This window comes from Euphorbia lathyris, chromosome 2, assembly GCF_963576675.1.
Source record: "Euphorbia lathyris chromosome 2, ddEupLath1.1, whole genome shotgun sequence".
Lineage (NCBI taxonomy): Eukaryota > Viridiplantae > Streptophyta > Magnoliopsida > Malpighiales > Euphorbiaceae > Euphorbia > Euphorbia lathyris.
In genome coordinates this window covers 96,612,106-96,639,426 of record NC_088911.1, presented here as the reverse complement: position 1 = coordinate 96,639,426, position 27,321 = coordinate 96,612,106, and the positions used below count along the sequence as shown (strand labels likewise).

The window sequence follows — 27,321 nt, the reverse complement described above, 5'->3', positions numbered from 1 at the left end:
AAACTAGTAAACCTAGCTAGCTCTATTCATCAGCTTCCTTTCATATATCGAATGCGGCCTTGGCGACTAATTCATTTTTCTTCTTCAGGTGAATCTGATATGCGTTTCGAAATTCCGGTAGATAATTCCAATTATGGACTATTTTAATTCTTATTTTGTGGTGTGTGAAGCATTCTCTGAATAGTAGCATTAATCTCCGTTTTCCTTTCCCCTGGAATCGAATGGATTGTGCTGAGAAAGACCTAACTGGGAGATACGTCCGATACCATGAGATGATTGATTGGAAGCGATGCGGTGTTCAGGCAATACAAGGCGTTTGATGAAAGTGATGGACTCGAACTTTCCTGGATGATCGATTGCTTTCGATGGAACAACTTCGAATCTTATGCCAAGAGATTAATCTGCTCAAGTCACTAAACATAAAAATATGGTTAGATTTCATGCCTTTTGGATTGACAACAAGAATAAAAGTATTAACATTGTTACAGAGTCATTCGCTTCTGGTTCATTGAGATAGTAGCGAACAAAGCATAAGAAAATCGATACTGAAGTTATCAAGAATTGGGGAAGACAGATTCTGAGAGGTATGCACTATTTGCACACTCATAATCCTCCTCTCATTGTTCATGATTTGACGTGTGATAAAGTGTTTGTCAATGGAAATAATGGACAAGTTAAGATTGGTACTACTAACTTTGGATTAGCCATTCTCCAGAAGCAGCAGCCAAACAACGTGTATTCAAGCAAGTCAGATCGTAGCTTCAACCTAAGAAGAAGAAGAAGATTGTGCAGGTAGCGTCCAGCAGCGAGAAGAACTCTTATGGGTTAAGCCGGATACAAATTGAAGAGAGAAGAATTTCATTCACTCTGGATGTTGTTAATAGGGCAAGTCCTTTCACCAAAAAGGTAAGAGTTTCCTTATGATATAGATTCTGATACATCAGTTTCACTAGCTATAGAGATGATTTCCTTATGATATAGAGTTTCCTTATTGTTCACTTGGTTGATGCCTTGTTAATGGAAATCAGACAACAGAATAAATAACTTGCCTTCTTCAAAGGAGAAAGAAGAAGACAGTCAAGAATCATTGAGTTCGAATGGGACCAAGTGTTCAGATGACAGCAGTAACAAGCTCTACGGATGCTTTGAATGCGAGGAGCCAATAAAAACTTTGGAAGATACTCTGCCGCTGTTTAACAACAGAGATCAAGAGGAGGGTGAGCTAAAGCTGCAGCTTGATGCTACTGATATACACTATGTTAAGTGCTTTCAACAACTCCTGAAGAATACATCTATCATTTGATGTTCTAGATTTCTGTTTTGTTTTTTCATTTTTTACTGCTTTGCTTTAAAATGTTGACTTGCCTAATTAAGAAGATTAAGTGATGCACAGATTAGGTTCTTTCTGAATAAACTTAAATGTTTTCAGAATTATCTCAATTTGTGTTATTCATCACAGAAAAATCTTTACATAATAGAGAAGCTAATCTTTATATATGAAACATATGATGTTTTACATTAACTGCCGTTCTCTATAACATTAGCAGTTAATGTGAGTTTCTCCAGAAGCGCAAACATCAGTCAATTTTATTGCAGAGAAGAGCTTTGTCAATGGCTGCCATTTTGCTGCAAGATGAGAAGAAACTTGCCTCATTGTTGGACGAGATTGCGGATTTTCACTCAAGCATGCAGTTGCAAGTTTTGTAACTTGTACAACTCCTTCTGCTACTTTACCTTTTGGTATTTCAAGACATTGATCAATCACATCTTTCAATAGTTTATGCTGATCAAGTGACATCAACAATGAAGATGATGAAGAAAGAGATGAAACTAAATCACCTGGATGCCTTCCCATTAATATTTCAAGGGTCACCACTCCAAAACTGAAGACATCGCATTTCTCATTCACCATCATTGTGTAAGCTAGCTCTGCAAAAGTTAACCCAAAGTTATCAGAACATTGTAGAGAGGAGCATGCAATTCAGAAAATTAAGTCGTTGCATACCTGGTGCAGTGTACCCGAATGTGCCTGCGAATGAGGTCCAATTTGATGAGTCTGGCAACAGAAGTCTAGCTGTGCCGAAATCGGAGACGTGAGCTTCAAATTCTGAATCCAACAGAACATTATTGCTGGAAATGTCTCTATGAATGATTGGAGGAAAGCAGTCATGGTGCATATAGGCCAATGCATTAGCTATTCCTTTGATAACATTCAGCCTCTTGAACCAATCCAACTCCATTGCTCGGTCATCGTCACTTAAGATATGCCTCAGGCTTCCTCTTTCAATCAATTCATAAAGCAGAAAAGAGTGTTTGGGATGTGAACAGAAGCCATGTAACTTCACAATGTTTCGATGACGAATGTTCATCAGCACATTAATCTCATTCGTAAATGCTTTCGAATCAGTCACGCCTTCATTTTGTGACTGGCGAAGTTTCTTCACAGCAAACACTCCACCTGTTGGCAGCACAGCTTTGTACACAATTCCATACCCTCCTTCCCCAATGCAATACTTGGATTCGAAACCGTTTGTAGCCTCAACAATGTCTTCATATTTGATATCCTTACGATGGCTCCATATTGCATACACATTACGATTACTGGTCTCACCTTCCTCTGAGGAGGTCGTCTTGTCTTTAACATTCCTCCGACGAAGGAAGATCAAACCTCCAACCAGAAAAGTGATCAGTAACACAGCACCCAGGATAGGGAACAGAACAAAATAATATTTGATTTTACTTTCCTGTTCCCTCGGATGTTTGTCGATTTCAGGAGTTGCACATGCCCTTAATCTGGAGTTTTTTCCACACAGGTTTGTGTTATTTTCAAGTGCTTCAAATGGAGCCTCACGAAAGGCCTTAATATCAGGAATTTGGCCTTGTAACTCATTGTAAGATATATCCACAGCTGTCAAGCCTGACAAAGTAGAAAACGAAGTTGGAATCGAACCTGACAGCAAATTGTGAGACAGGTTCAGTGTCTCCAACCTTAACAATCCTCCAAGCTGATTCGGTATCTTTCCTGTTAATGAATTGTAACTGAGATCAAGACTTTCAAGAGAACGTGAATTGCCGATTTCTGAAGGAATACTCTCTGTGAAGTTGTTGTGGCTAACATTCAAGAACAGCAGTTTTAAACAGTCTCCAAGTTGTGCAGGAATTGCTCCGGTTAAATTGTTTTCTGCCATGTTAAGAGTTGCAAGCTCGGACAACATCCCTATTTCTGCAGGAATGGATCCTGAAAGCTTGTTTTCTCCAATAGAAAGTTGGAACAATGTCAACTTCACCAATTCCTTTGGAATGTTTCCTGTAAGTTGATTCGACGACAGGTCCAGTAAATGCAACTGAGATGCATTTCCAAGTTCAGCAGGTATTTCGCCAGAGATCATATTTTTAGACATTTTCAGGGTAGCCAAACTCGAAAAGTCTTCCCATTTCCAAGAAAGCTCTCCATAGAATTTGTTACCACTCATGTCCAAGTAGCTCAACTGAGGATAAGCCCCAAAATCTTCAGATATGTTCCCTGTAAGCTGGTTGTTTTCGAGACGGACTCGAATCAAGCTGCTACAGTTTCTCAGGCTTCTCGGGACAGGACCAGAGAAACCATTCCCATTTATAGCCAACCCTTTCAGAAGACCCCGGACACATATATCTCCAGGTAATTCGCCAGTAAATCTATTAGAATATATTACAAAAACTTCTAAAACAGTGAGATTATTCATTTCTACAGGAAGAGGTCCAGAAAATTGATTGTTTTCAAGAAAAAGACTGGTTAGTTCTGTCAACATTCCAATTTCCGGAGGTAAAGAATTGGAAATCTGATTATCACTAAGATAAAGAGAAACCAAAGTTGTTAAATTTCCAATAGAAGAAGGGATTGAACCAGTAAGATTATTCCTGGATAGCGCGATTACAGCAAGAGATTTCAACATTCCAATCTCTGTAGGTATAGAACCAGAAAGCAGGTTATCATTAAAGTAAAGAGTCTCAAGTTTTGTCAAATTTCCTATGGAATTTGGGATTTTTCCAGTGAGAACATTAACAGACAAGTCAAGATCAGTAAGAGATTTCATCAATCCAATCTCAACAGGTATTGAACCAGAAAGCTGATTCATATGAATATAAAGAACAGGCAACTGTGCCAAACTCCCTATAGAATTCGGAAGAGAACCATTGAGATAATTGTTTGATAAATCAACATAAGTGAGAGATTTCAACAATCCAAATTCATCAGGAATGGAACCAGAGATGTTATTGACAGACAAATCAAGAACATTGAGATTGGATAAATTTCCAATGTAAGAAGGAATGTTTCCATGGAAGGAGTTATTGCTGAGATTAAGATGAACAAGATTGGGAAATGAAGTGAAAGTGAAATTCTCAAACATACCTTTCAAACCAGAATCTCTAAGGCTAATGTTAGAGACACTTCCAGCTTGATTGCAGTGGATTCCATACCAATTACAGGGTCTGGATGAATTCCAAGAAGACAAAAAAGATTGGCTTTGATTATCAAGAGTATACCTCCATTGTAGCAGAGCTGCAGCTTCAGATTCTTCTGAAGAAAAGGCAATAGCAAGGAAGTGAAAAGAGAAGAAAAGGATTGAAAATAGTGAGGGTGCCATTAGTGAAGAGATACATGGAAGATGATGTTAATCAATTATTTGTAGAGCTTTCAACTTTGACTTATTATCCAAATTTTCAAAGTCAACTGCAGCTTTTTTCTACAAATTACGACAGGTTGTATTGTAGCTTAGTTTCAAAGTCAGAAGCTCTTTTTGTATTCTAAGTTAAAGTCATATGTGTATATATTTATTACTATTATTATATCTAGAAACTCAGATACTTTAATAATTCATGATTTTTTCTTTTGTTTTCTATTGAAGATTTCACAAAAAATTACAAAAGAATAAGGAAATTGTCAAAATAAGTATTGTGTCATTGACAATTTTGATTGGAAATTGATTTTTTTTTTTCCCGGTTACAAGATTGGAAATTGATAATCAACTCTAAGCTACTCCCATAAATATAAAGAAAATTGAATATATTTTTATTGGATGCAAAAATATTGATGGAATATTTTGTTATTATGAATAATTTTTACTTAAGCTATTTTATGTCTGGGTATTTTAAAATGTTGTACTTAATAGAAAATACCTTAGAGTAAAATTCATTGCTAAATTAGTTTATTTAAGGGGAAAGTATAAAAAAAAAAATGGCCTAATGCTCCTCCAGCCCCCTTAACTTGTACAAATTGATCATTTTACCCCTCCAACTCATCGAATGTCATATTTACCCTCTTAACTTCATAGAAATTGTATTTCCCACCCCCTTAACTTGTCCAAATTAGTCATTTTATCCCTCCTCAACTCATCGAATGTCCTATTTACCTATTTAACTCCATAAAAATGGTATTTCTCACACCTTATGATCATATTTACCCCCTTAACTCTATAAAAGTGGTATTTCTTACCCCTTTATAGTGCAAAATTAATACTCCCTCCATTCTCAAATAAGTATCGTTTTAGATAATTGTTTTTGTTCTTTTTTAAGTGTCGTTTTCGTTTTTCAACAAAATTTAGTATAGTTTTTTGGTCTAAGCATTTAAATTTTGTCTTGATTTAGGTGTTTTTTAAGCTTTCAAAGTTTTTTCTCCAATCATTATAGGAGAGAGAATTTTTATTTAGTTGATCCATGTAAATTTATTAATTTGAGTGAATATTAATTGTGTTTCTTAATTTGTGTGAAAATTCTAAAACGACACTTATTTGAGAATGGAGGGAGTAGCACTTATTCAAATAAGTTTGAAAATATATATTCTTAATATCAACTTTTTATTTTGTTTTAATTTGATAATTATATTGATCCTTCATGTGTTTATTATAATAATATTGTATTACAATAATTAGATAATCAAAATTTAACTATAGCAAAAAAAGTTGAAAAGAGAAAGAATGAATAAAAAAATATAAATAACAAGAACATTAATATAAACAAGTTAAATACATTATATGTAGGGATAAAGTACCAAAATATACCTATGATTTTAGGGAAGTATTAATTTAGGTTCCACGTACAAAATAACACTAATATAGGTTTAACGTTTAAAAAATGTATCAATTTAGGCATCGATGACCGATTATAAGGGGTGAGAAATACCACTTTTATGGAGTTAAAGGGGTAAATAGGGCATTCTATTAGTTGGGGATGAGGTAAATGGACAAGTTGAGGGAGTGAGAAATACCACTTTTATGGAGTTAAGAGGGTAAATAGAATATTCAATGAGTTGGAGGGATAAATGGACAAGTTGAGGGAGTGAGAAATACCACTTTTATGAAGTTAAGAGGGTAAATAGGACATTCGATAAGTTGAAGGGGTAAAATGACCAATTTGGACAAGTTAAGGGGGTTGGAGGAGTATTAAGCCAAAAAACATTTATGTAGTTTCATCGATTTGTAGTATTTTAAGGCATGTGTTGTATATGGTTAGTAAGAAGCAATGTTTTAAAAATCGGATTACAGTTTGAATCGGGTCAATAATTGGATAAAAAAGTTAATTGGTTCAATCGGTTAACTTGAATTGATTGAACCACTTCGACCTAATGGTCTGGTCCAGTTTTCAAAACCATGACAAAAAAGCAAGAATTTGATTAATATAGTACTAGTAACATGTTATATTGACTTTAATGATATGATATATTAATTTATTGACTTTTTATTGTCGTGATACAATAGGATATTGACTTTTGCTGAAATGACATGTTGACTTGATGATGTGTCATGTTAACTAATGACAGATCAAATAATATTAATTAATTTTTTTTTAACTAACCATATAAAATGCATGTCTTGCCTTACTATTTTTGGAAAAGTGTTAATTTGACATATACAAAATAACACTACTTTAATTCTAATATTTATAAAATGATGCAATTACAACCTCGTCTAATTAGCTCGGTGAGAAAAGGAATAGAATGTTATAGTTTAATTGGCACAATTGTATAAATGTTGAGGTTAAATTAACACACCGTCTTAAATCGTTGAGATTACATTATACATGTGCATTTTTTCAATAAACTTGATATCATTTTGGTATTTTATACCAAAAAAATGAAAGCACAAATCAAATACTATTTTTTCCCTTTTATTTAATAATTCATCTGTTGAATTATTGACCACTTGATTGACAGAATATGGAAGAGATCTCTTGATGATTACTTTAAGAATAATTAAAATCCATTATTCGGCACTATATAATAATATAGTAATATTGGTTACTAATCTGGAAATTAACAACTTAATCACGGGGATAATGAAGTTGTTTTTATTTCACGTGCGTGCCAAGGGAACTGTGCTACAGTTTAAAAAATGATATAATATATGATATGAGAATAGAATAATCAACTTAGAATAACGTAAAATATAATCTCCATATCATATCCTTGGGACCTACTGTTATCTCCATATACGTATCTATACTAACATGTATTACGTGGGTAGCAATATATCAGAAAATTTCACATGCACTCTAATTAGTAAGGGAATTTACTCATTCATTGTTAGATATAGGCTTATTAAATTTGAGCGTGAATTCTAATAAAACCTAGATTTAACGGTGAATAAGCAAATTCACTTGCTCATTAAGGTGCATGTAGACCTGGGCATGGACCGAAGAACCCGCCCGCCCGGCCCGCCCAGACCCAGACCCATTTAACCGAGCTTGAACACTTGAAAATATTATCAGGCCCGGCCCGGCCCAAACCCGTATACACCCTCCAAAAACTGGACGGGCCGGCTCGGCTCGGCCCGACCCGATATACTATAGTTATATAGTATATTTATTTATTTATATAAATTATAATATATTTTTATAAATATAAATACAAATCAAGTTTTATGTGTTATTTAGTCAAAAAAAAAAAAAAAAAACTTTGCTGTGATATTATATAAATTATTATATATATATATATATATATTTATTTATAATATATAAATTATAATATATTTTTTAATATATAAATGGGTTTGGACGAGCGGGCTTGGGATTCATATCTTAGGTCCGAGCCCGAACCCGACTAAATTTTATACGGGCTGGGATGGGCTTGGACTCGTCAGGCTTTATTAAAAGCCCGACAGGCCCGACCCGAGCCCGGCCCGACCTGGCCCGGCCCATGCTCAGATCTAGGTGCATATGATCAAGACTGAGCAATATATTTACAACTATACGTAATTTTTATTTTTTTAACACCTAATTACTTTATTAATGGGGTTTATCTTTTGCTTTATACATCACTACTTTGTAGGTATTGGATCCAGCAGGGTTCAATTACCGGGGTTACTCTAACAACTACAAGTGTTTAATTTGAACTTTTTTTAGTGTCTTAATTCTAAAAAACTAGAAAACAATTTTCATAAAGTTTTTAAGTGTTTAATCCCTTTTCTTACCCTTAAACCCATCCATACTACCTTGTGCATTGTCAAAATTTCATGTAAAATAATTGGCCTAATTTCAAATAAAAATAATAATAATAATAATTGGCCTAATTAGCTCTCTGAAATTTATCCATTGTAGTAGATTGACTCCCTAAATTTTAAAACGTATCACCAATTCATTGAACTTAATTATTCTGTATCACCAACTCTTTGAACTTGTTCTTAAAAGTATATTAGCTCTCTGAATTTTATAAGTGTCTCACCAACACTATGAACTTACTTATTCGGTAACAACTAAATACAAAAATAATAATGCTAACATTCAATGTTGGTCTTGAGAATCTCTTTTGTTGGTTTAATGTTAAAACATTCAATTACATCTTTCAACAAATAACAATCTGCATCATGCATCAGTAATGTCTTATGTAGCTAAGGCTATCTCCAACCGTGTTCTCTATTTAGCCTACTCTATCTTCATTTTTCTCTACTCTATCTTTAAATATAGAGTTGCTACAGTGAAAGTTCTCCAACCATATATTCTATTTTACCCACTCTTTAAAACTTTTATTATTATTATATTCATTTTTCACATAAATTTTTTTTTTGAATAAACATAACATTTATATTCTTTGTATTATTAATCAAAATATATTCAGTTATAATTCGTGTAATGTTTTTCTAATTCATGTAATGTTTTTCTAATTCGTGTAATGTTTTTATAATTCGTGTAACGTTTTTATGATTCGTGTAATATTTAAATGTTTTTATAATTTATGTAATATTTAGTGTTTTTATAATTATAATTTAATATTTAAATGTACAACAAAATAAAAAAATCAAATAACACTACAATGAGAAATTACATAACATGAATACGTCTAAAAAATAAATGTACAAAAAATAAATATACATGAAATTAATATTTAAAATAAAAAATATTTAAAACAAATATTATGTAAAATAAATATTATATAAAACTAAAACAAAACAAATGGATTTAAAAAAAATAAATGAATTAAAGAAGAGTAAACAAATGGATTTATAATAATAATAATAATAATAATAAAAATAATATTTTCTTTGCTTGCGGCATAGATGCCGCAAGCAAATCCAGCTCCATTGGAGTTGGATTTTTTAAGGGCTCTCTAAAAATAGAGAGCCCTTGGAGATGGCCCAAGAGCAAAATTTTTATACTCCTTTTTCACAATAGATGTTTTTTTAGAGATTTTTTTTTTTTGTTTCATGATACATGATGGTTTAGTTCAATCCGTACATATTAATTGACTTTTATCAAATATACCAATTATTTTAAGTTTCATTTTTATCATTGTATGTCATTAATACAAAAGTAACAAAGTTTTTAGCAATATGTAATCCATTACGCTATCCTCACCTTCAATTTTCATTTTCCAAACAATAATTTGTATTTATCATCCAACCCACTACATTATTTATTACCAGATTTCATCTATGAATTCCTCCAATATTTCACTCAATTAGGAATCCAAACAATGGTATCACTATTAACAAAGTGACAAATTGGAGGTCCTCCTAGCTTAACATTTAGAACTTGAAAAGCATAATGTTGCGGATTCCAAGTCGATGTATCCAAATGACAAACAACAACTACTTCAACTTTAGACCCGTCTCCACCTCTCATCGGAACCACGTAAACATTTGTGTCATTTATCATATGACAATAATAAACGGCATACGCATATCTCTCTTTATGACACACTATATTACGATCTTTTTCTCCCATCATTTTGATCCCCTTTTGGATCACATAATCTTGTTTCTTGTTCTCTTCCTCTACTTTATTCGACACCGTTTTAACCCTTGTTCCAAGCTTCGAAACCACATAATCAACTAACGATTCTAATGAAGTCGCACAATGTTTGTCTTCTCCTTTAATGCCCGGGGCTTCGCATTCTTCAATTGTTTGTTTGATGATCTTAGCTTCTTTTGAATCGGTTTGTATTGAAGTGAAGTTTAGGATTTGTGATAATTTGGAGGTAGAAAAGGGTATGGATTCGGATAATTTACGAGATAGGAAATTGAAACCCTTTGGAGATTTGATGAAAATAACGTTGCTTAAATTTGTGTAAGGACGGAGATGATCTCTTAGGAAATATGTAGTTGTTGTGGTGTTGAATGTAGACTTGTTGTGATCAAATGTTTTTGACTCTGCCCAGTATGCTATTCGATATTTTATCTGCGTGCCGCGTGCAACAGTAAAAAGCTCTTCTGTGAAACTAGTTCTAATTTCTGCATCTGTTTAAGTTGCAAATCAGCATCATTTTACATAAATACACAAATTACTATATAAGTACAATTAAAATATATAAGTAGAATTAAAATATGTATTATATTATCTAAAAGTAACAATGTAAAATGATTTAATCTAGGAAAATATGTGTATTAGGTAACATATATATTCTTAAGAATTGGTGAAAAACAAAATTTCAATAACAATATTATTGAAATAACTGAAACAATAATTAAAAAAAGAAGTAATTTCAAAGACGGCAAAAATAGTCCCCAAAAACGTGAAATTTTTTTCCTTATACTTTTGGGGATAATTTTTCGTTTTTAATTCCTTTGTCCCTAATTTTATATAATGTCTCCCTGTTGAGAGAGACGACTGTCATTCCCAAATAACAGTGACATATTTTTTGTCCCTACAATAAAAACGACACACACGTTGTAAAAATAACATATTAATTATTAACTAAAACAAGTAAATTATTGATTTTGAACCAGTATTTTACATTTGCAACCACAAACCATACTTATAGACATAAATCAAACAAAATAATGAACATAACTTCAATGAACTAGTGATAAGGTACCAAAATAATTCTATGATTTTTGGGGAAGTATCAATTTAGACAATTCGTAGAAAGTAGCACTAAAGAAGAAACTAACCAGTTTTTATAAGTTCCTGTAAAGCTTTGGGCAAAGGAGTAAATGGTAACATGGATTTCCAATATAGTTGTGCAGGTAGAGCAGAAGAAGAAGCATCTGTTCCTCTTGGACAAAGCTGCAACAATACAACTGTTAATTAGTTCCTCACTTATTAAGCTAGGAACTTCTATATATATATAATGAAGAATATTATGCTCACGAAGAGTAAAGCAAGGAGCGGAAGGAGATGATGAATCTCCATTATTTTGAAATCTGTTCAAGTTTAACAAATCAGATGAGATGAGATGCAATATTAAGAGTGACAAAATATATATATATATATATGGAAAGAAACAACATTTGAAACCGACCAAGTCTAAATCAGAGCACGTGCTTGGAACACAATCTTATGAATTCATCTCCTTTAAATTATTCAATTAAAACTGAAAGCAGTATCAGATTCAAAATCAGAGTTATTATTTTATGATCCGGAATAATCCAAATGTGAGGATCTTCGAGCTTAGGATCCAAAGGGGGCCATTTGTTTCTTCAAAACAGAATGTGCAAGAATAATAATAACAACTGGCAGTCTAAAATAAATGATATGATACGGAAAGCCCAAAAGTGATGATCACCTACTGTGTTCGTTCGGTTCAGTTTGAATGCGAGTTAAGTATTGGAAAATTAGGGATTAGGGTTTTTTAAAAAAAAGCTACTAAACATTTAAAACTCTTTTTTTAATATAAAAGTAGAAAATTGAGTAAATAAACAGCACTTAGAATCTTTATTAAAATACTATTAAAACCCTTATTTGAGGTGATGGATAACCTTCATGTGTCTGGTGTTGAAATAAAATAAACTTAATTAAATAAATAAATAATAATAAAAAAAAGAAAACCCAAAAGACATAAATAATAAATATAAGTTGACATGTTATATTGTTTAGAAAGAAAATAAAGAAATATAGTATGAAAGTTTGAAAATAGATACATATAAATTGTGGTTGTAATTAGTCCATGGACCAAAAAAATGTGCTATGTGTGGTTTATATTTATCATTTAACTCAATAAATATAGAGTTGTATTTGGTTTTGAATGCATGAAATGAAATAATAAAAGAAGCAATGGGTGCATTTAAAATTGTGTAAGAGTGAAAGGCTTAGATGTTGTTTGATAAAACTGAAAATTAAGTGTTGAAAAAATAAGTACTGAATTTTAAGTGCTGAGTGGTGTACGAGTTGGGTTTTTATTGGGTCTTTTATTTTTGGGATAAAGTGTAAAAATACCCATAATGTTTACAATCAAGAGTAATTTTATCCCTAACGTCTAAAATGATACAATTTTACCCCTAATGTTGGTAGCCACAAGCAATTTTACCCCTAACGTTAATAAGTTTTGTCAATTTGAGAAATAATTCATCAAACTGTTTTCTTCATCATGAATTTTGTCATCTACACTTCATGTATGCGTTATTTTATCACTAATTAGTAACAGATCACAAACATATGATTAAACGTGGAAAAAAATATATTTTTTATTTTGTACGAGTTGGACAAAAATATTTTAAATATTTCACCGTATTTAAAAATATTAATCTCTAACTCAATTGCTCAATCTGAAAAAATATGAATTTTTTTTTTTAAAACAACGGATATGTAATTAGTGTAGAATAAGGAACAAAATATATGTATTGTATAATAATGTGGTAATATTATATTAATTAATATCATCACCAACTTAAAAAAAGAGATGAGTAAATTAATTTCTAGAATAATCTACAAAACTCATTTCTACTATAATATCTAGATTTTTTAAGTTTTTTTGTTCATCTTTTATTTCCTCTACTACCTCGTTTGTGGTTCAAAATCATTTTAACATACTATAAAGGTATTATACCCATTTGGCTCTCCAAATAAAAGCTTCAAAAGTCAATTAGGACCCTGAACTATCAAAATCATCAATCAAGTCCCTGAACTAAGCAAAAATCATCAATTGAGTCTGCATCCTATCCCAAAATCAGAAATTGTGACATTGAATATAAACGGTAATAATCTCTTTGTTGGTTCAAAATGAGTTTGGGGGAGAGGGTTTGAAACTGTTCAACTGAATGATTTTTGATGAAACCTAAGTTGATGATTTTTACTTAGTTTAGAGACATAATTGATGATTGATAAACGGGGAGATAAGAATCAATACTTTTCGAAATAAAATTCTTATTCTATATACTATATTTGGTTCAATTAAACAATAAAAGTAACTTGTCAAAATAATAATAATAATAAAACATTACAAGAAAATGCTCGATCACCGACGGATTGCACCGACGAAAACATTTCCGTCGGAGATACCGACAGAACACCGATAGAAATTTTGTGTCGGTCATCACCGACAAATATCCCTACACATAATTCGAATGTCTCGGTAAATGATGGCGGGATTTTTCCCGCCCCCATCACCGACATTTATTGTCGGAGACGAAACTTGTAGGAGTTGTCACCGACAAAAGTTGTGTAAGGACCGACAGAATTGTGTCGGTGATTATAATATTAAATAAATTAAAACTTTATAAAGAACAAAAAAAAAATTATTTGTCATTAATCTTTACTCATAATGAGAAATTTTAGTATGTGCCCGGCATACCACTTCATAAAGATGATGTGGTATGCCAAGCCACTAAAATTAAGACACGTATAAAAAAATTAACAGCTAATAATAAGGATTTAATTATGAAAGACAATTTGTTTTTACATCACATTCCAATTATGTCCGCCCTTCTCCTTCGCCTTCTTCCTTTCCTTTTCATCAGCATATCTGGTCCAAACCCAAAATCACTCTCTCTTTCAGAATAACACTACCGGAATTTGAATGAATTTAGGGTTAGTTATCCTTGACGGATCGCCGTCATTGGTCCGTTCGATTTCCACCGGTCACCACCATTTCTCTATTGATTCTCCTCAGGCACCAACCATTTTCATATTTTTCCGTCTATCCGTGAACCGTGTATCTCCGGCGAGTCAACAAGAAGAATCAAGTTATGTCGGCTTCTACTCTATCTATGTGAATTTACAGGGTGATAGGGAGCTTTTAATATGAGTGTTATACCAGTTAGATTTCAGATGGATTGAACCATAAAAGTTAGATTTCAGATGTAATTATAGGAGATTAATTATATGATATAATAAAATTTTGTTGGATTTCAGATGCTATTCAGTTCTATTAAATTTACACCAGAAGGGAAAAAAACTAAAAACACTGCAATTTGTGTATTGAGTTCATGACCTCTGTGTAATTGTTGAAGAAAAAACTCAATAAATAAAGAACAATTGAGGGAGACGGCATAACTTGCAAGAAGAAGAAATAAATAAGAAAAAGAAAAAGAAAGAAAGAGGCGGTATAATGGGAGAGGATAGATTATTAGGTTAGTGAATTTTTCGGGTAAATTTCACACATGGTGTACAACCTTTACCCTAAATCACACTTTGGTGTACCAACTTCATTTTGTCTCACTAATATGTACCAACTTAGGCGTGACCTCCCAATGTTGTGTACGGCCGGTGAAAATGACCGGTCAACGCCAGTCAACGCGCCACGTCACCCATATTTCGAATCCTGAATAAAAAAACGTGGGCCCCATGTTTGTGTAAAGACTAATTTGCCCCCTCTTTGGTTTTCCCTCCTAAATAACTTCTGGCTCATTTACCCATACATGTCTCCTCGTTTCCTTATCATACTTTCAACCGAAAGGTTTCTCTCTTAAACGACGCCATTATTGTTTTAAATTATGAATCCCCTTCCTCTCCATTGTTGATTCAAACTGATACGAACCCTAAGAAAAGATAGGAGAGATTACTGGGTAAACAAAACCAAACCCAAAGTCGAAGAACAGTGAAGAATGGAAGCCTAAGTTGTTCGTTCGCGATACATGTAGAAACGAAGAATCGAACCCTGATGATCCGTGAAACCAAACCGGGCCGAATCATAAACACGGGCCCAACCTATACTTAGGCCCATGGTTCAAGATCAAACGGGCTCCGAATAAAGGAAGCGGGTAAAACGAGTAACCGTCCTGAAATCCTAAACGGAGCATTAAACCTCCCACTCAAAACAAACGAGACCACGTTTGTAGCCACGTAAGGGACGTGGCCTGGAAAGAGTAACCGCCCCCGGCGGTTACCTAGGAACACTTATAAAAAGGACATAGAAGCAAATGGGGAGGGACGTTCACACCTTTTCCCCACAATACCAGTATCAATTTACCAACCTTCCCATAAAACTGACTTGATCGTCGGAGAGTTTTCCCGGAGATCCTGTCTCCGGTTCTGTTTTGCAGGTAACCGCGGCGAAGATCATCAAATCGAATCTAGCAAGTTATCATTGGTGCGGTGAAGGTGGACCTTTTTTACCAACATTTGGTTAAAGGTACCCTAAGAACATGTCAGAACCATCACGAACGGCCGGAGTTACAATCAGATCAGCTAGTACGAACTCAAGAGGTCCACGGCAGCCTGCGAGTACACAGCCTGTGGTACCCAGCTCGTCGAATCCTTCAGGGCAGTTGAGTCCCTTATTGGAGGTCCAAGTGCAAACTGAGATGGAGATGTCTAATAGCGATTTTGTACAAATGGCAGGACAGGTCTTGGCTTCGAATATAAGCCAAGCGGCTGGGGATCGAATGATTAGTTTGTTAACTGCAATCGCTGAACACAATACCGTCGTAACGGTTGCCCCTCAAGAACCTGTTGTCATCTCCACACAACAACCAACTATTCCTGCCATATCTACACTTCCACAGCCATCTCGAGAGCCAAATCGGATGAGTCAGAGTAGTCGCATGACACCACATAGCCATCCAGACCACTACTCACACCAAGATCCTATTATGACGATCCATCCGACCTGGCAGTCATCCCAACCAATGCCAGGAATGCAAGGAATTCTTTCGCTACGACAAACGGAACCCTTTGACCACGGACATTCAGGGTTGATGACATCTGGAGGGAATATGTCTGGGCGGGAGCATACTTGGAACTTTGATCCTATAACTGGACAGTGGTTAGCCCCACGGCGAGAACAAGTGACGACACAGTATGGCGGGTGGACGTCACCCAGAATTCATCAGCAACGGATGGAAGAAGTTCGGCGGGAACCCAATACTGAATTGGAAGATCAACTGCGAAGCATGATGGAGCGGATGGGATACACACCTAGGGCAAGAGCAGCGGTGCAGAGTGATTCGCCTTTTGCCCCATCATTGCGAGAATTTATTCCAGATCACAGAATAAAAGCACCGGCGATACCTAAATATTATGGGGATCCAAATTCTGACCCTGAGGCGCATGTCAGAAACTATAGAGAGTTGATGGATGTTGCAGGAGCAAGCGAAAGCATAATTTGTCGATTGTTCTCGACCACTTTGGGAGGAGCAGCATCCGATTGGTTTCGGTCCCTACCAACTGAATCTATTCACAATTGGAATCAATACAGTCGTGATTTCTGTGCAAAGTTCGTGGGCTGTAAAGCAGCGGATGTGACGGATAGGCAGCTGAAGGAGATCAAACAGAGAAACTATAATTCACTAAGGGAATTTGTAGTCGCATTCAATGATATTCTGGTGCGGTTACAGAACCCAGATATCGTGAGCATTCGCAACATCATGGCGGATGGAACCACAGATTGGAGCATGCGGGAGGAAATCATCCGCAATAAACCACGCATAGTGGCTGAACTCATGAAGATAGCAAAAGAATTTATGGAAGTGGACGATGTTAACAGGGAGCATAGAGCTCAAACCCGGCGAGAAAGAGATGCGGCTAGATCCACCTCGGACAATCGCCGCCATCAAGGCCAAGCATATTCTAAGGGTAATCCGGTTCGAAAAAGCGATCGTTCCTTTCAAGGGGGGGATATCAAACACCATTGAACACGACTCGTCATGAGGTGTTACTTTGGATTGAGAAAAACCCTCTGAAAAAGGATGTGCAGTTTCCTGAGGCGAAAGGTCGAACCAATTTGGGGCGATATCCTAACAAATATTGCAGGTTCCACAGATTGAACGGCCATGACACGAACGATTGCTATGAATTGAAGAGGGAGATTGAAAAGCTGATTGAGAGGGGCAAACTGAGTCAATTCATTAGAAAAGAAACGATTGATGAGAAAGCAATGCTTCCGCATGAGGTAGAAGCAAGGCCAGAAAAAAAAGCAGAAAAAAGGGGTGATTAACGTGATAGCAGGCGGGATCTATGAGCCTCCAACAAAAAGGGCTCGCCGTGAACAGCGAAAAAGCAACACGCGTAGGGGGGATGCCCTCAATTACTCATTTGCGCGAATCACGGAGCCACATACGGATGCTTTGGTGATTACGATGGCCATTGAAGGATGGGACGTTAAGCGGGTCCTTATTGATACAGGCAGTTCTTGCAATGTCATTACTCGAACTGCATTCAACAAGTTGGGAATTAACGACGAGCGAGTGGAACATACGTTCATGGATGTAACTGGTTTTGGAGGTCAATCATCTCAAACAAGTGGACAGGTGGTGTTGGAGATAGAAATGGGCGACAAGAATCTAAAATGGCGAGGTGATCTAGAATTCGCAATTGTTGATCTCCCATTGGCCTACAACATAATTCTGGGGCGTCCGTTCCTGTCGGAAACGGAGTCGCTCATCTCAATGAAGCATTTGACATTGCATTTGCCAACACACCAAGGGCGAGTCATTGTTGAAGGGGATCAACTTATATCTCAACAAGCTTATACATTGTCACTTGAACCGAAGCCAGATGGAGAGGATAAAGTTGATGAGAAGTTGCCGGCTGAAGCGTTAGGAGAAACAGAACTATTCGCCATCTCAAATGATAAGAACGTACGGATAGCGACAGGACTTCCAGAGGAAACGAAGAAAGCCATTACCGAGGTGTTGATCCAATGCGAGTCGGCATTCGCCGCTCCGAATGAAGTGCTGAAGGGGATAAGTCCAGATATAGCAACCCATCGTTTGAATGTGGACAAAGGTGCAACCCCAGTGCGACAGAAAAAGAGAGGACATGCTCCAAAACGGCAGAAGGCGATTGAAAAAGCAGTGGCGGATTTGCTAGAATCAGATGCAATTCGAGAAGTCACCTATCCGGAGTAGCTAGCCAATATGGTGCTAGTCAAAAATCCAAATGGAACGTACAGAATGTGCGTCGACTTCAAAGATCTGAATAAAGCTTGTCCGAAGGATATGTATCCGCTACCTAACATTGATATATTGGTAGATGGGACTGCGAGATTTGAAGCTTTATCGTTCACCGACGTGAAATCCAGTTACCACCAGATACCAATGGAGAAGGCGGATGAGATCAAGACGTCGTTCATAACTCATCAGGCGACTTATTGCTTCAAGGTGATGCCCTTTGGACTGAAAAATGCGGGAGCAACATATCAACGGATGATGAACAAGATATTTTCAGACAAATCAGGCGAGAACTTCTCGATTTATGTAGATGACATGATCATTAAAAGCAAGAAGATGCAAGACCACCCGCAGGATATTAAAGAAATCCTGGAAGTACTGATCAAATATGGCCTCAAATTGAACCCAGAGAAATGCACGTTTGGAGCAAGAGCAGGAAAGTTCCTGGGTTTCATTGTTAGCGGCAAAGGAGTTGAGGCGAATCCTGAGAAGGTTAAAGCAGTGATGGAGATGAAGACACCGAGGAACATAAGAGAAGTACAGAGACTGAACGGGCGGTTGGTGGCATTAGGGCGATTCATATCATGCTCAGCTAAGAGATGTCTACCTTTCTACAATGCCATCAAAAAATCTAAGTCCTTTGAATGGACGCCGGATTGTCAAGAAGCATTTGAGGGGATAAAGCGATTACTATGCTATCCGCCCTTAATGAGCAGGCCAGAGGATGGAGAAGATTTATTTCTTTACGTATCCGTCACCAGTATGGCGATATGCACGGTGATGGTGCGGGAAGAAGAGGGGCAACAATATCCAGTGTACTATGTGAGCAAAGTCTTGAAAGACGCAGAACTTCGGTATTCAAGGTTAGACAAAATGGCCCTCGCAGTGATAACCACGGCGGCTAGGTTAAAGCCATACTTTCAGGCGCATACTATCATTGTGAGAACTGGAATTCCAATGCGAAAGGTACTACAGAAACCTGACGCATCCGGCCGATTAATGGAGTGGTCAATTCGGTTGGGAGAGTTCGATATTCGCTACGAAGGAAGACCAGCTCTAAAAAGTCAAGTACTTGCCGATTTCGTGAATGAGTTCACGTGGGATGAAGACGAATGTCCAAAAGCACAAAAAGAAGAATGGAGTATGTTCACAGATGGGGCATTGTCCACAGATGGAGCTGGACTGGGAGTCGTCATTAAGGGACCGGATGTTATTCGCCTGTACTATGCGGCAAAGTTAACATTCGAAACTACCAATAATGCCGCGGAGTATGAAGCAATGATATGCGGATTGAAGTTGCTTAATGAACTTACGCCAGAAAGAGTGGTCATCTACAGTGATTCTAAACTCATGATAAATCAGATCACAAAAAATTATCTGGTGAAACAGGAGGATCTGGTCAAGTACCATCAGGTGGTCGGCAGACTGACACAGGAGTTAACAAACAAGGGAGTCGTCTGGGAAATGGTGCATGTTCCGAGAGGCCAGAACACAAAGGCTGACGAGTTGGCAAAAGCAGCGGCGAGTAGAGAACCATGGAGTCAAAAAGCATGCAATTTGGAAATAAGGTCAGCACCAGCATTCAAAGTCGATCAGATTATGGTCATCGAAGAGCTGGAAGATGATGAAGATTGGCGGATGCCCATCCGCCAATATCTGGAACATGGAGATTTGCCGGTTGATAAAAGCTTAGCCAGAAAACTAATTGGACAGTCGGCGAGATACTCAATTCGAGATGGAACTTTATACCGGAAATCATATACATGTCCATGGTTGAAATGTATTAGCCGCAATGAAGGAGACTATGTACTGCGAGAACTCCATGAAGGAATTTGTGGCGCACATGAAGCATCCGCGGCGTTGGCAAGAAAAGTCAAGTTGATGGGATATTATTGGCCAAAGGTGGTGGAGGATTCCCAGAAGATGGTAGCGGAATGTCACAGCTGTCAAATCCATGAGAATGAAAAGCATGTTCCCGGAGCCGAACAAGTCACTATAATGACGACGTGGCCATTCGCAACATGGGGGATCGATATAGTGGGCCCGTTCCCAGAAACGACAAAGAAAATGAAGTACTTGATAGTCGCAGTCGACCACTTCAGCAAATGGGTAGAAGCGGAGGCAGTAACCGCTCAAACACCTGAGCGAATGATCGAGTTCTTACGAGAGAACATTATCATGCGGTTTGGAATCCCACAAACGCTTATAACTGATAATGGCACCCAGTTCAACTGTGTAAAATTCAAAGCATATTGCGAAAGCATGGGGATCAAAAATCATTTTTCTTCTATAAATCATCCCCAATCGAATGGTATGACAGAGGTTACCAACAGGGCCATGATTCAGGGAATCAAGAAGCGGCTAGGCGATAAAAAAACATGTTGGGCGGATGAGATACCTCATATGCTATGGGCATACAGAACTTCTGTAAAGGCAGCAACAGGCGAAACACCTTTCTCGCTGGTTTATGGAGCCGAAGCAGTCCTGCCTGTTGAAATCAAGTCGCCTACAGATCGGATAATTTATTATTGTGACACCCAAAATCCTATCAACATTAGAGATGCATTGGATTCTGTAGAAGAACGAAGAGAAAAAGCTTACATGCAAATGGCAGTGTACCGCAATAGAATCAAGAAGTATCATGACAGAAGGGTGCGAAAGGTGATAATCAACGAGAGCGACTTGGTCTTGAAAAAGCGGATAAAATACAATCCAGAGAAGGCAAAGGCAAATTAGGCGTCAACTGGCTCGGGCCTTACAGGGTATCCAAGAAGCTGGGACCATCGACTTTTGAAATAGAAGAAATGAGCGGAAAAAAGCTCCCGCGCACCTGGAATCTAGAGAATCTACGCCTATATAAACAGGCCGAGTAGTTCAGGGAAGTGACGAGTACTCTTTTTCCTTTTATGAGTTTTTCCCACTGGGTTTTCTGATAAAAGGTTTTAATGAGGCTTTGATCCCGCACAGTTTGTATACCCATGTAACAAGAAGTCTTTTTTCTTTATCAATAAAGATATTCAATTGTTGCATCATTCGCAAAACCTTATGTTTAATCTTAAACACACATAAATGTGTTGCCTATTAAAGAAAGGCGGATGCATGATTACGCATCATTCGCAAAACCTTATGATTAACCTTATGATTATTTTTGAAAGAAAAATTATAAGGCATAAAATTAAGCGAATAAACGAGTACTCAAAAAATTGCGAAAAGGGTTTGGCCACCCTAATGAAAACAAAACTAACTACGAAAAATTACAAGTATGAAGTCGGCAAGAGGCAAGGGTCACATACGAAAATAACCGGCATTAAAGCGACGAAGGATAAAACAACAATTGCACATATATGAAAAGCGGCGGCAAGGTCGCTCGGTTGATATATATACTGGCAGTTTGTTACATACAACAGTTCGGATATAAATAAAATTATACTACAGTTTCTTCTCCTTCGCTTCTATTGCCCCCTTCGCCTTCAGCGGCTCCTTCATCTTCTCCTGTGGGATGATCTGCTTCAAGCGAATCCCCAACAATCAAATCAGTAACCGCATCAGAGCGAGAAACATCTTGTTCAACGTGAGAAACATCTTGTGGTGCCCCTCCTTCTACGTTCTGATTTGGGATCTCACAGCTAATTGGAGAATCATGAAAACTCTGCCAATCCAGGAGAAGTACCTCATCCATATCAGCATCCTCGGCCTCCAACTTGTCCCATTTCTCAGCTAAATCCTTTTCAGGAATGGGAACCTTGGGGCGATTAAGTACATGATCTGGATGTCCATGCTCATAAGCCGCATGAATCCGCTCTCCATACCAATAGATGCGAGCACCATCTTCAGTTGTGATCTCCTCGGCCCTCCTCTTTTGCATCTCCAAGGCTTCCTTTGACGAATTCAGATCATCAATGACTTTCTGAAGCTCATCGGACTTAGCCTGGAGGGATTTGAGAGCTTCCTCCTTCTCGCTCATAGCCTTCTGACAAGCACCTTCAAGGACCTTTACTTTGCCTTGGACATCATCAAAAAGCGACTTCTGAGTCGCCAATTCAGTACCAAGGCTTTCCAACTCTCTAGCTCGTTCAGCATCCCTGCAGAGAGCACCCTCCGCGAAATTGATAATCTGCATATAAGACGATACGCGAATAAAAAGAGCGAATAGAGACATGCGTTTGAAGGATAGAACATAAGTGGAAAGCAATATACCTCTATAGCTCGCTTCTCAATCCCCTCCATGGCAGTCGGAAGCGGCGCCTGTTCGCGCACACGAGAAGCGGAGGGAAGTCGCCCAAGGACATTGCATATGGAAGAAACAATGTCCCTACAGGAAAAGCTCACGGCTTTACCAAAGGTTCTGGTCCACCATCCGCTGATATCAGGAATCGGCTATGGATACACAAGGAGAAGGGTCAGGAGAACAGCGAAAACTGACAAGAGAAAATAAATAACGCAAGAAGAGCGAATAAATTATGATACCTCATGAAATGGGGGACCGCCCTTGGCTTTGGATGGAGTGGACGTAGATGTACCACCGACAGTCAAGGATACGGAGGTATTCTTCTTCCTAGGGCGAGAAGACTCCACATCCACATTACTCTTCCGCTTCCTATTTAAGGTAAGCTCCTCAGAAACAGAAGCGGGGCCCTGTGAAACGGAAGCAATTGGGGGGGAAGCCACCTCAACAGAAGGAGTCGCCCCCACAGGAGAATTCGCCCCTGCAACAGAAGTTGTTCCCGCCATCCGCTTCTTCCTTCTCGCCAGGGCTTTCGCTTCCCGATCTGCAGCGAGTTGAGATAAAGGATCACCCCTGCAAAGGGTTCAAAGAAATCATCAACTTGGAAATAAGTTAATAGTACCTTGTACAAAAACACGATAAGGGATATAGACAACACGATCTCCCTCACGGTAGGCAATCGCTACTCGGCTTCTTAGCATATAGAATGCCTGATCATATGTCCATACAAAAGTAGGAGTGCTCTTCAAGAACTTTATAATATCGGATTCGTCCTTGCTGGGGTAACCAAAGTTCAAACTCTTTACATTGGGTCGGCCCCAGCAGCGAAGAAAGTTTGGATTCCCTTCATGGAACTTAATGAAGAAATAGGACTTATCCCACTCGCGGATTTTGTTCGACTTCTCATCAAAGCCGTAGTAACCACTCTGTCGAATGAAAGTAAAGTACTCCCCCGAACTCTTGAAATGATGAAGCTTAGAGAAAATCTTGAACGAGAGGGGAACCTCCAGACAATCCGCTAAAAATTTATCCAAGGTTAAGTCGGCCCATCCGTTGGGATGTAGTTGTCCGGGTGCGATTCCATAACCACCAAGGATGGAAGCAATCTCATCCGCCAGCGGATACGTGAAACCACAGATAATCTGGGCGACAAAAATGGTGAAATACCCCTTTGGGTAGTCGCCCGGCCCTCTATTCTCCCCGGGAATGATGGTTTCCAGACCTTGGAGCCAAGGATACTGCTCCCGCAAGTCATCAATCGTCTCACGGCAAACTAGGCTTCCCAACCTGTCCTTTTTTGGTAATAAATGGGGAGTTGGGACAGGTGGTGGAATCAACTTCTTAGGGTCAAAACCTAGGCCCTCATCAGTTGTATTCGCCAGATGGAGAAAATCGACGGGATGGGAATCAGACCAAGGAGAGCTGGTTGAAACTTCATCAACCATCTCATCAACCTCATGAGACACCTTGCGAACGTAATTTTCATCGAACGGTGCGAAATCGAGGTCAGGGTTCGACATATTAACGAAGAAAGACGAGCAGAAATAAGAAAAGGGTCGAACGAGTTACAAGTTGCGGAAAGGAACACTTACATGTGAAAGAGAATACAGAGAAGAACGAACGCTAAAGGGTTGACGCCGGAGAAGAAATGACGGAGAACGAAAGAACCACTTTCGAATTTTGAATATCCAGACGAAGACGAAGAGTCCCCTATAACATATGAAAAGACCCTAAAGGGCTCTTGCCAAACTAAGGGGGAGGCATGTGATGATCCGTGAAACCAAATCGGGCCGAATCATAAACACGGGCCCAACCTATACTTAGGCCCATGGTTCAAGATCAAACGGGCTCCGAATAAAGGAAGCGGGTAAAATGAGTAACCGCCCTGAAATCCTAAACGGAGCATTAAACCTCCCACTCAAAACAAACGAGACCACGTTTGTAGCCATGTAAGGGACGTGGCCTGGAAAGAGTAACCGCCCCCGGCGGTTACCTAGGAACACTTATAAAAAGGACATAGAAGCAAATGGGGAGGGACGTTCACATCTTTTCCCCACAATACCAGTATCAATTTACCAACATTCCCATAAAACTGACTTGATCGTCGGAGAGTTTTCCCGGAGATCCTGTCTCCGGTTCTGTTTTGCAGGTAACCGCGGCGAAGATCATCAAATCGAATCTAGCAAGTTATCAAACCCTAAGTCGAAGAACAGTGAAGAATGGAAGCCTAAGTTGTTCGCGATACATGTAGAAGTAAAGTTTTCTGTAGTCGAAGAAATCAGTGGTAAGTTCCTTACTTTACTCGCGTCCATCGATCTCAAATTTGTAGCTTTCTCTGCCAGACTATTACACCCATATCGTTTGAATACTAGGCTTTATCTTTCTCTCTCAAGCTAGTTCCTTTATTGTTTTCTAAAAAGTTGAAAATGACATGAGCACTTTTTTGTTGCATGTGATACTGATCTTTTGGGTTACTTTATGTAGTGGGATCCACTCCGTATGGTCCATCGAGATTTGAGGGAATCGTGATACAGTGGACCCGGAATCTGCCATGTCAATGCCATGTAAGTAGTTGGTATTAAATATTATAACTTGCGATGCTCACATATTTTGATTTATATATATATATATATATATATATATATATATATATATATATGTGAATATATATATTTATTGTTTGCTGAGTTTATTGGTTATTGCAGTTTACTATGTTTTATGAGTTTACTCTGTTTTGTTGGTTATTGCAGTTTACTATGTTTTATTGGTTACTGCCGATTGTTTATGAGTTTACTTTGTTTTTTTGGTTAAGTTTTAGGTTGGATATTGGTAATTGCCATGTTATATATTGGTTATTGCTTGTTTAATGAGTTTATTGAGTGTTGTGGTGTGTTACGAGTGAACTCTGTTTTGCTGGTTATTGCAGTTTACTATGTTTTATTGGTTATTGTCGATTGGTCATGGCTTAAAGTATATGTTGGATATTGGTTATTGCTTGTTTACTTAGTTTATTGAGTGTTGTGGTGTGTTATGAGTTTACTCTGTTTTGTTGTACCTGTTCCATGTTATTTAATTGGTTATTTTGATGTTATCTATTGGTAATTGGCATGTTGGATATAATGTTGAGTTATTATGTTGGGTCATGTTGATTGCAATTTGATTGTCTCTTATTGCCTGATAGGTATTTGTGTTGCTTATTGCTTATACATTTTCCTTATAGAGTTATGTGTATTTGTGTATTGCTCATGGCTTATAGTTCATGGCTTATATTATATTTGTATATTTTGTAGATCCCGAAGATGGATACTTTGCCATTATGTTGAATTATGATGGCAGATGGACTAGACATGGATATGTTGATGGTGATGTGTACATATGGGATTACTGCCACTGGGACACGCTATCTTTAGTGGGTATTGCTGCTAAGGTAGTGAGTTTGGGATGCACGGGGGTTTATCAGTATTATTGGATGTCGTACGACCAGCTATGGCCTGATGGGTTAAAGCATATAGCCAGTGACGATGATTGTTACGAGATGGCGCTGTCTGGTCTGGAGTGTGGGGAGATTCAAATTTATGTGAAGGAAGTGACTGAAGACGACATGTATGAGATCTCCGAAGAAGACGAAGATGAATTTATCCCAAGCTCAGTGATATTAGAAGAGATTGAGGAGGATGCTGAAGCACTTGTTCCTACGAAAACACATACTGGCAGGAATCTTTTTATGTTGGAGTACAACAAGGATTGGAATGAAGAAGCATCAACTGCAGTTGGAGTAAAGACTGCCCCCAGTGTTGAACAAAATGGTCCAAGTGGACATGATGTACCATGTGATGAAGTACATGCTGGAGATGGACATGATGCCCCTAATGAAGAAGTTCATGCTCAAAGCATAGATGTTGCATCTAATCAAGATGCCATGTTTGAGGAACCTACATGTGTGGGCGTAGATGATGCCCCCAATGATGACGAATATGCAGGAGATGATGAAGTTGGGACTGGGGTTAATGGGTATGATGCTAGTGCTAGAGAAGGTGATGATGCAGATGGTGCTAGGGAATTTGATGATGTAGGTGCTCATGGGGAAGCTGATAATGCAGCTAATGCTAGGGAATTTGATGATGTAGGTGCTCATGGGGAAGGTGATGATGCAGGTGGTGCTATGGAATTTGATGATGTAGGTGGTGCTAGGGAATTTGATGATGTAGGTGCTCATGGGGAAGGTGATGATGCAGGTGCTCATAGGGAAGCTGATAATGCTGGGCAAGGAAGTAATGCAAGTGTTGTTGGGCAAGGAAGTAATGCAACTGGAACTGTGGAAGGAGGTAATGCAAATGGTGATCCCCAAGAAGAAGATGAATTTGTTGATGATGATTACATTCTAGAGCAGGACGATGATGACCTGGTGCAAGGGGTTGAGAATGCTAGAAGAGGCAGAAGGAGGACTGTACCATCTGTTCCAACAAGTGGAAGGGATCCCACGCAGAACTTCAATATTGAAGAAAATTCGTCAGAGTATGCGCCCTCCGATGAATTGTATTCGGAGTCAGATTTTGAGAATGAGGGCAGAAGGAGGTTTCC

At 37.8% G+C, this 27,321-nt stretch overlaps 2 protein-coding genes and 1 long non-coding RNA gene across 4 annotated transcripts; 1 reads left to right on the top strand and 2 right to left on the bottom strand.

Moving 5' to 3' along the window:
• Positions 1-403: 403 nt before the first annotated feature.
• Positions 404-3,867, top strand: LOC136219053 (uncharacterized). 2 transcript variants are annotated; one of them, XR_010684045.1, is made up of 4 exons: positions 404-584; positions 716-906; positions 1,029-3,658; positions 3,731-3,867. It is a non-coding gene; the product is annotated as an uncharacterized lncRNA (long non-coding RNA). The 2 variants fall into 2 exon arrangements; XR_010684044.1 differs by having other exon boundaries at positions 404-906.
• On the bottom strand, positions 1,541-4,388 carry LOC136219052 (MDIS1-interacting receptor like kinase 2-like). Its single transcript, XM_066006274.1, has 2 exons — positions 2,006-4,388; positions 1,541-1,929 (listed from the first exon to the last, which is right to left on the bottom strand). Exons 1-2 carry the CDS (start codon positions 4,386-4,388, stop codon positions 1,541-1,543), a joined length of 2,772 nt encoding a protein of 923 aa, XP_065862346.1.
• Positions 4,389-9,824: 5,436 nt separating this feature from the next.
• LOC136220744 (BURP domain-containing protein 5-like) lies at positions 9,825-11,786 on the bottom strand. Its single transcript, XM_066008530.1, has 4 exons — positions 11,711-11,786; positions 11,560-11,612; positions 11,361-11,475; positions 9,825-10,706 (listed from the first exon to the last, which is right to left on the bottom strand). Exons 2-4 carry the CDS (start codon positions 11,599-11,601, stop codon positions 9,925-9,927), a joined length of 939 nt encoding a protein of 312 aa, XP_065864602.1. The 5' UTR covers positions 11,602-11,612; positions 11,711-11,786; the 3' UTR covers positions 9,825-9,924.
• Positions 11,787-27,321: the final 15,535 nt, after the last annotated feature.

Bases quoted from the DNA above. Each gene is read 5' to 3' on its own strand.
- LOC136220744 (XM_066008530.1), bottom strand. From the start codon at position 11,601: ATGGAGATTCATCATCTCCTTCCGCTCCTTGCTTTACTCTTC. The intron at 11,476-11,559 runs GTGAGCATAATA...GTATTGTTGCAG, and splicing joins CGCTCCTTGCTTTACTCTTC to CTTTGTCCAAGAGGAACAGA. The intron at 10,707-11,360 runs GTTAGTTTCTTC...CAACTTAAACAG, and splicing joins ACAGGAACTTATAAAAACTG to ATGCAGAAATTAGAACTAGT.
- LOC136219052 (XM_066006274.1), bottom strand. From the start codon at position 4,388: ATGTTTGAGAATTTCACTTTCACTTCATTTCCCAATCTTGTTCATCTT. The intron at 1,930-2,005 runs GTATGCAACGAC...TAACTTTTGCAG, and splicing joins ATTCGGGTACACTGCACCAG to AGCTAGCTTACACAATGATG.